Raw genomic sequence first — 9,560 nt, forward strand, 5'->3', positions numbered from 1 at the left:
TATTGTTAGAGACTAATGCATAACACTATCAATCTTATTTTGAAACGTGAAGAAACTCATAAACATCATATGGGATTTGCTTAGCTTTTGTTGAATGGGCTCAATGATGATGGACAGTTAAAATTTGATCATGGGTTTACTCTAAATATGTCCATGGTTCATAAAGATGATTGTAGTATTGCTTGTAAAATGTTTAACTAAACCAAATACATAACTAGATTCAATGAAGCATCATCAAGCAATCATTTATGTTGTGAATATGTTGCGAATGGATCAAGATTATACTTGTGATCATAATTAATAACAACTTTAAAGGCTCTTATTAAGATACGCTTAGAGTCTTTGATGCTTAAGTTAATACTTACGCTTGAAGGTACGATAAATCTCAATATTTATAGGATTCTCCATGAGATTTTGACCCATGCACGCTTTAATTAAGTTCTTCTGAGCTTGATAAAGTTTGAAACTAACGATAAAAGCATGTGAAAATTATAAATAAAGAGTTGGGTATGACCAAAAAAGAGGCCTTGCTTTTCATCCCAAAATCTAAAGGATCATAACTATGACTTTAAGGGATCATATTGTGATATTTGTCCTCATCGTTCTCCCTCCGATGAGAACCCCACTTCTTTTCTTTATTAAAGTAGTGAGAAAAAAACCATGGCAACTGCTTTAAAGTATTAACTTTCCACTTCACACAAAAAGGGGATATTCAAGGCCGAAGGTATGAACTTTGCAAAGTTTTGTAGGTTGCCACAATTGGGTTGTTCTTAATTTGTAGCTGCTTTTTTTTTTGTTGTTTGTTCTTTGAGTTGAACAATTAGGTTCAAAGATCGGTGTTAATTATTGTGAGATTCCATGACGGTTGGAGAGGAGAACGAAATATTCTTTATAAGGGGAGGAAACCTCTCCCCAACAGACGAGTTTTAAAAACCTTGAAGGGAAACTCAAAGGAGAAAACTCAAATAAGACAATATCTGTTAGTGGTGGGCTTGGGCTGTTACAAATGGTATTAGAGTCCGACACCGGGCGATGTGCCCGCGAGAAGGCTGAGCCCCAAAGAGGGGTGGACACAAGGTAGTGTGTCAGCAAGAACGCTGGGCTGGTAGATTGGGAGACCCACGATTGGAGAGAGGAATGAGTGGCAGCAGAGGACTCGCTATGCCCTAAAGGGGGTGGATTGTGAGATCCCACATAGATTAGAGAGAGAAACGAAACATTTATTAAAAGGGTGTGGAAACCTCTCTCTTGCAAACGCGTTTTAAAAATCTTGAGTAAGGGAAAACTCAAAGAGTATAATATTCGCCGGTAATAGGCTTGAGCTGAACTGTTACAACCGCAACTCTAACTGAGACATTGTTATTTCACTGACAGCACCAGACAAACCAGAGAAGGATTATTCTGCTTAGTTTCTTTTTGGTAACAAATTGTCATGCATGTAAACTGTTTGTTGAAAGTTCCCAATGGCTTTAAGCGAGTTAGGGAAGTGGGATATAAAAGCACTTTGTCAAAAAGCTCTAATAAAGACGAAACATTTTCTTGTACCTCACATTGGCCTTTGCTTTACCACCTGATTGAAGGGATTTTCAGCCTTCTCAACATTTTCTTGTACCTCACATTGGCCTTTGCTTTACCACCTGATTGAAGGGATTTTCAGCCTTCTCAGCCCTTCTGGCTTCCATTCAACAACCTAAAGAACATGTTTTTCTTTATAAGCTTAAGTACCACTTCTTGCCTTTCATGCAAGTGACCATATTTATGGGTTCCCAGATACCAAAAACTGTAAGGTCTGAACATTCTTAACTCTCTCTGTGACTTTCTTTAAGGAAACCTAGTTCTTGTTGTTCCAATTGTTTTTCTTAGTTCAACGACATGATCTTGAATATGTTTTAACCTGTTTCCACTAATATTATGTTTCATAAATGACTTAGCTTGGGTTGACGTTGTTTCTATCAACATTGATATATACTCCCTTGATCAAATAGGTTTCAACCAACTTCTGACTTCCATGACAAATATGGAGGCTACCAAAACAGAAGCAGACTGTCTCCAAGCTCAATGTTGGAATGTTTACACAGAGGATTAACACAAATAGGCTTCAAACCAGAATTTTGGAAGAAAATTCTTGATCCACAGAAGTCATTTCTTCAGCAATGGAACAAGATATTTGTGCTGTCCTCTGTCATAGCAGTAGCTGTGGACCCTATCTTCTTTTACGTAATGGAACAAGATATTTGTGCTGTCCTCTGTCATAGCAGTAGCTGTGGACCCTATCTTCTTTTACGTTCCAGTATTTGATAAAGACCGTCAATGCCTAACCATGGACCAAGATCTTATGACCATTACTTGTGTTCTTCGTTCATTCATTGACTTATTTTATCTACTTCACATGATCTTTGAGTTTCGAACTGGTTTTCTTCCCCCTTCTTTGCCTGTGTTTGGAAGTGGTGAATTAATTGAAGACCCAGCAGCTATAGCAAAGAGATATCTTTTCTCAAACTTCTTGATTGATATCTTATCCATTCTCCCACTGCCTCAGGTATAATTTATTTGGAATGTTACATATTGGTTGATGAGGAGCTCTTTAAAGCACAGTCCAAAATCTTCTCTTTCTTCACATATTACGAACACCCTGTGCTTGTTTTTGTGCTTGTTTTGTTCTGTATCCCGCTTGAGAGTAGTTTATGTTAGGAATCACGACTCTCCACAATAGTATGATATTGTCCACTTTGAGAATAAGCTCTCATGGCTTTGCTTTGGACTTCCCCAAAAGGCCTCATACGAATGGAGTTGTATTCTTTACTAATAAACCCAGGATCATTTTCTAAATTAGCCAATGTGGGACTCCCTCCCGACAATCCTTTGCTCGAACAAAGTACACTATAGAGCCTCCCCTAAGGTCTATGGAGCCCTCGAACAGCCTCTCCTTAATTGAGACTCGACTCCTTCTCTGGAGTCATCGAACAAAGTACACCATTTGTTCGACACTTGAGTCACTTTTGACTACACCTTCGAGGCTCCTAACTTCTTTGTTCGACATTTGAGAATTCTATTGACATGGCTAAGTTAAGGACATGACTCTGATACCATGTTAGGACTCACGACTCTCTACAATGGTATGATATTGTTCACTTTGACCTTAAACTCTCATGGTTTTGATTTGGGCATCTCCAAAAGGTCTCATAACAATGGAGATGTATTCCTTACTTATAAACCCATGATCATTTCCTAAACTAGCCAACGTGGGACCCTCCCAACCATCCTCAATTGGATAGATTCTTGTGAATCATTTGTTTGAAGTAGCATTGATTGTCTCACTTAAGCGAACTTACTATTTAAGATAACATAGTCTTTTCATGTCATTCAGCTTTTAGTATTAGTAATCATACCTGCAGCGAAAGATCCAATTCCAACAAAGACAGAGAACATCGTGAAGATTGCGGTTCTTTTGCAGTATATTCCTAGGCTTCTTCGAATTTATCCACAATACAGAGAAGTAACCAAAAACTCTGGCATACTGACAGAAACTGCTTGGAGTGGAGCTGCCTTCAATCTTCTTATTTATTTGCAAGCTTGTCATGTATGTGTTCATTTGATTTTATAGCCATCCAAAAACCACCCCTTTTTATGTTTCGGTTTAAAAGAAGTTCTCTTATAAGCAGTGAATTTGATGATCAGGTTGTTGGTGCCATTTGGTATTTGTTATCAATAGAACGCCAAACCAAATGCTGGCTTGTGGCATGCATGAAAGACGACTGTAGAGACAATTTTCTGTACTGTGAACGTCGTAGTGAAGCAATGTCCTCTTCTACAATTAAGTTTTGCTCTCCTAAGAAATCTGACAAGACAAACACCTTCGACTTTGGGATGTATGCTAAAGCCCTTGAGTTTGACTTTACCAAGACGAGTTTTAGCCACAAATTCTTCCATTCATTCTGGTGGGCTCTGCAAAACGTCAGGTTGGTAAAAGTTTTCCATTGTGACATCGGTTGGAGAGGAGAACAAAGCATTCTTTATAAGGGCCAGAAACCTCTCCTTAGTAGACGCGTTTAAAAACTGTGAGGCTGATGGTGATACGTAACAAGCCAAAGCTGACAATGTCTGCAAGTGGGCTTGAGCGGTTACAAATGGTGTCAGAGCCAGACATTGGGTGGCGTGCCAGCGAGGACGCTGAGCTTCCAAAGGGGGTGGATTGTGAGATCTCACATCGGTTGGAGAGGGGAACAAAATATTTCTTATAAGGGTGTGAAAAACTCTCCCTAGTAGACACGTTTTAAAACCATGAGGCTAACAGCGATACATAACGGACCAAAGCAGACAATATCTGCTAGTTGTGGGCTTGAGCTGTTATAAATAGTATCAAAGCTAGACACTGAGTGGTGTGCCAACAAGGACGCTGGGCTCCCAAGAGGGGGTGGATTGTGAGATCCCACATCAGTTGGAGAGGAGAATGAAACATTCCTCATAAGGGTGTGGAAACCTCTCCCTAGTAGACATGTTTTAAAACCGTGAGGCTGACGGTGATATGTAACGGGCCAAAGTAGAAAATATCTACTAGTGGTGGGCTTGGACTATTACAAATGGTATCAGGGTCAGACACTGAGTGGTGTGCCAACAAGGACGCTGGGCTCCCAAGGGGGTGGATTGTGAGATCACACATCAGTTAGAGAGGAGAATAAAACATTCCTTATAAGGGTGTGGAAACCTCTCTCTAGTAGACACGTTTTAAAACTGTGAGGCTGACAGCGATACATAACAGACCAAAGCAGACAATATCTGCTAGTGGTGGGCTTGGGCTGTTACATCATGTTTCTCCATTACTTAACTACTTTACTAGAGAATTTGATATGATATATGTGAAGCTATTGTTATAAGCTCCAAGTTTCCCAGATAATCTTAAGTTAATGCTTTGGGGCTACGTACACTTTAAAAGAACTTGCTTGTCTCGTTACAGCTCAAGTGGACAAAACCTTAAAGTAAGCAACTACATGGGGGAGGTTCTTTTTGCTGTCTTCATAGCCATCCTTGGTTTGGTTTTATTTGCCTTACTCATTAGCAATGTTCAGGTCATTCATGTCTCTGATATCATCACTCTTCCATATTCTATAACTCATTCCCTTTCTAACTGCTCCAACTTTCTAACTGTGAATCATTCCCCTTGGGACAGAAATACCTTCAGTCAACAACTGTTAAAATAGAGCAGATGAGAATCAACCGACGAGATATCGAGCATTGGATGGCACATCGTATCCTCCCGGAGGACTTAAGGCAGCGTGTTAGACGATACGATCAATACAAATGGCAGCTAAACAGAGGAGTTAAGGAAGAGGAACTCATTACTAACCTTCCTAAAGACCTTAGGAAAGACATCAAACGCCATCTTTGCTTGTCCCTTCTTAAAAAAGTGAGTTCTTTTCAAATTTTGTCATGTTCCGATGCCTATTTATATTAAAAGATTTGATAAAGATATATATGGTAGATATTTCGTAAAGATTTGGTAGAGATATATTTGGTAGGTGGTTGAATCTGTTAAAACTATATTTAATAAACGGAAACAATATAAGCACTTTGTATTCCCTCTTCATGTACATACCTGAAGTCATCGGACGAAACTTTCATTGTTTGTTAACTCCAAATGGTTTAGGTGACACTTTTTAGCAACGAAGTCATCGGACGAAACTTTCATTGTTTGTTAACTCCAAATGGTTTAGGTGACACTTTTTAGCAACATGGACAAGCATCTACTAGACTCAATGTGCGAATATCTCAAGCCTGTGTTATTCACAAAGAGGAGCTTCATTCTGCAAGAGGGTGACCCAATTGATACTATGCTATTCATCATGAAAGGAAAGCTATCTAACATTATAACTTTTGGTTGGAACAACAAGCCTTACACGGACATACTTAAAGCAGGCGACTTCTGTGGTGAAGAGCTAGTTCAATGGGCAATGGATCCAACCTCCACTTCTCTTCCCATTTCAGCTAGAACAGTTGAATCTCTTACTGAGGTTGAAGCCTTTGCTTTAAAGGCTGATGAGCTGAAATTTGTGACCAGTCAGTTCCATTTCCAGCGCCTTAATAGCAAGCAATTTCAGCTCAGAGTGAGGCATGTTTATATGAACTGTTGCTTTGATTCAGCTGCTGCTGAAGTGATTGATATGTAATAGTTTTTCATTTTTTTAGATTCTATTCTCATCAATGGAAAGTTTGGGCTGCCTATAAGGTACAAGAAGCTTGGCATGATTACGTTGAAAGAAAGAAGAGAGGGGGTGGAGATGGTAGATTTCAAGATGCATTGGCCTTGGCATGATTACGTTGAAAGAAAGAAGAGAGGGGGTGGAGATGGTAGATTTCAAGATGCATTGGCTAAGATAGTTGGTGTCTCGGCGAGCTTTGGCGCCACTCTATATGCATCCATGTTTATATCATATCTGTTGCTTGCTGTGCAGCGAGATCAACACCAGAAAACTGCTCCTTTAACACGAGTGATGACGCTACCGCCGCCTCCAAAGCCAGACGATAAGCAAGACGAGCCAAATTTCACCATCTTGAATCGTTAAAAATGTGTTAGTTTCGCTTTTCTTTATATTTGAGGTTTGTGTCTATTTGATTTTTGAACTTTCAACTCAATTTTGAAAGGTTCTCGTAAGTCTGAGAAATGTCTGGTAAGTATATGAACTTTTGATAAATGTTTAACAAGATCGAATAGTTTTGAAATTTTTAAAATATACTAAAATGGGAAGAAATTGATGAACGGTTATGAAATTATGATTATTGGTAATCGTTATTAGAGTATTATTAAGAAGTAAATAAGGATTATTGAGACCAAGACTCAATCTTATTTTGAAACGAAGAGAAACTTAAGAACATCATATGGGATTTTGGCTTGGTTTATGTTGATTGGGATCATTGATGATGGCAATTCCCAACCTCATTTGACATGCCACTTCCAAATTCAAAGCCTTCAACCCTGCATCCCAATACACACCAACACCAAAATATTAGCATCCAATATCATAGCCAACGCATTTTTCTTTTTAATTTGTCCCTTGAAAATGCATTTTAGATTCATGGCGCGAAGGAAAAGGGAAAAGGAAATGTTAATTTGATTACTCTGAGCAGTCAGTGGAATTGTCAATGGGAGGAATTTGAACTGGAATTCCGCAGCCTTCGGGAATCGAAGGAATGCGATTCGGATCATAAGCTCCGATCATCGACAAACTCTTCTTGATACACTCGCACAAATCAACCTTATCGTTCTTCGTTTTAGCATCGGCGGCCAACTTAGTAACGCCACTGCAGCACGACGGCGGTGGATTCTCTCCAAGAAACCCTCCGTCACTGCCTTTGATGAAGCTCAAACATGGCGATAGCTCCTGCGCCACCAGTATGCAGCTTCCCATGTCGACATTCTGAGACAGCGCGACCATCATGGAGCTTGTAAGCATGGCGATGACGGTTAGTGCACTGATCATCAAGCGGAGATTGTAGATTCCTGACATTTTTCACTTGGGAATTTTTACAAACACTTGGTGGGTTTACGATTTTGTGTGTTTTTATATCAGTTTCTTGTGTAACGATTCCTGAAATTCTGCTACCATGCCGATTTTATGAGTTTCTTTTGGTTATTGACACACAAAAAAGTGGGGTTTTCTTAAATTACTTGAATCTCTGTACACACTGACTTTGCATTGTTGTGTTCTTGTTACGTAGAAGAATTGAAGTTAGTGAGAAGGGGAGGGAGAGGGAGAGTTTCGACAAAGAGGGCAGCTGCTGTTGACACGAAGCCATTGATCAATACAATCCACATGGAAGCAATGCTTACACTCAGGAATGCATCTGACAGTGTCTTTGGTTAAGTACTCTCCGAGGCATATGGGGCAGGTGGTGCCATTGGGGCCAGGCAGCCGCCGGCTTTCTCCAAGGATTACCTTCTGATATGAATCAATGGTTGATTCATCCAGACCACTCAAACGGATCGGTGGCTCTGTCTCTAAAGCTGGATTGACCTGCTGCTGATGCTGAGCTTGGTTTCTTCTGCTGTCTGCAATGCCATAGCCCCACCTTGCGAAGCAGATGAAGCAGCCAAATCCAAAGACACACATCAAACTCGGTAGAATAATCACCACACAGATGATCCGCAATATTCTGAGGCCATTATTCTCCCCTGAAATTTAAGGTATTTTATCATTTAAAGTTTGATATTTTTGCAAACTATATCATGAATGATATCATTAAGAGACGTGCAGCTGAGAACAAGTGTCTTTGTCATTCCTTCATCATCCATGATATTCTTCTGTTATTACTTTAATCTCAACTTGCCTATAATATAAGCTTTATCTATGTCTTAGTCAACCAAGAGCCAGTCTAAGATTCATATAGCAGCCTGTATCTTTATTTTTGCAATATGGGTTAAAGTTGACCATAATCGGAACAAAACAATGATTTATTTTTATTTGAATTTTTAGGTAACTACCCTAGATTTCTACTTAACCTAAAGTCGTTACGGTATGCATAACATATAGTCTATGAAATTAAATATAGCCTAGCCCTATACTAACCTATCGTCTACAAAAACAAAATACAAACTACCCTATGCATGTGACATGGTCTCTTGAGTTGCGATGTCATTGTCAGCCGTACATGGGAGTCTTGCCTTTACTTGGAAAATAAGAGTAACACATGGCTTAAGTATTTTAAGAAATACTTAGTAAAGTGACCCCACTATTGAGGTTAGATGCAAGCACACACAATCATGAATTTGACCTATCATTTAAATCTGTATTCCCTTAGCCGACTATCCTAAGCGGGTAATGAGATGTATGTTTACTATTCTATACACGGCTCACACGTGATTGTGTGTGCTTGCATCTACCTCAATAGTAAGGTCACTTAATGAGTATTTCTTAAAATACTCAAGTTATGTGTTACTCTTATTTTTCANCTTCTGTTATTACTTTAATCTCAACTTGCCTATAATATAAGCTTTATCTATGTCTTAGTCAACCAAGAGCCAGTCTAAGATTCATATAGCAGCCTGTATCTTTATTTTTGCAATATGGGTTAAAGTTGACCATAATCGGAACAAAACAATGATTTATTTTTATTTGAATTTTTAGGTAACTACCCTAGATTTCTACTTAACCTAAAGTCGTTAGGGTATGCATAACATATAGTCTATGAAATTAAATATAGCCTAGCCCCTATACTAACCTATCGTCTACAAAAACAAAATGCAAACTACCCTATGCATGTGACATGTCTTGAGTTGCGATGTCATTGTCAGTCGTACATGGGAGTCTTGCCTTTACTTGGAAAATAAGAGTAACACATGGCTTAAGTATTTTAAGAAATACTTAGTAAAGTGACCCCACTATTGAGGTTAGATGCAAGCACACACAATCATGAATTTGACCTATCATTTAAATCTGTATTCCCTTAGCCGACTATCCTAAGCGGGTAATGAGATGTATGTTTACTATTCTATACACGGCTCACACGTGATTGTGTGTGCTTGCATCTACCTCAATAGTAAGGTCACTTAATGAGTATTTCTTAAA

General features: G+C 39.0%; 2 protein-coding genes and 1 pseudogene across 2 annotated transcripts; 1 reads left to right on the forward strand and 2 right to left on the reverse strand.

The window, feature by feature from the left end:
- The first annotated feature begins 1,625 nt into the window (after positions 1–1,625).
- Positions 1,626–6,657, forward strand: LOC111473346 (cyclic nucleotide-gated ion channel 1-like). Its single transcript, XM_023118898.1, has 10 exons — positions 1,626–1,787; positions 1,986–2,163; positions 2,231–2,539; positions 3,368–3,580; positions 3,679–3,959; positions 4,955–5,066; positions 5,168–5,404; positions 5,712–6,106; positions 6,184–6,278; positions 6,346–6,657. Exons 1-10 carry the CDS (start codon positions 1,741–1,743, stop codon positions 6,558–6,560), a joined length of 2,082 nt encoding a protein of 693 aa, XP_022974666.1. The 5' UTR covers positions 1,626–1,740; the 3' UTR covers positions 6,561–6,657.
- Positions 6,658–6,782: 125 nt separating this feature from the next.
- LOC111473347 (non-specific lipid-transfer protein 3-like) lies at positions 6,783–7,513 on the reverse strand. Its single transcript, XM_023118899.1, has 2 exons — positions 7,114–7,513; positions 6,783–6,970 (listed from the first exon to the last, which is right to left on the reverse strand). The coding sequence occupies exons 1-2, from the start codon at positions 7,500–7,502 to the stop codon at positions 6,907–6,909; spliced, it is 453 nt and encodes a 150-aa protein (XP_022974667.1). The 5' UTR covers positions 7,503–7,513; the 3' UTR covers positions 6,783–6,906.
- Positions 7,514–7,699: 186 nt separating this feature from the next.
- Positions 7,700–9,560, reverse strand: part of LOC111473349 — a 3,025-nt pseudogene continuing 1,164 nt past the window's right edge.

Source organism: Cucurbita maxima, unplaced genomic scaffold, assembly GCF_002738345.1.
Source record: "Cucurbita maxima cultivar Rimu unplaced genomic scaffold, Cmax_1.0 Cma_Scf00115, whole genome shotgun sequence".
NCBI lineage: Eukaryota > Viridiplantae > Streptophyta > Magnoliopsida > Cucurbitales > Cucurbitaceae > Cucurbita > Cucurbita maxima.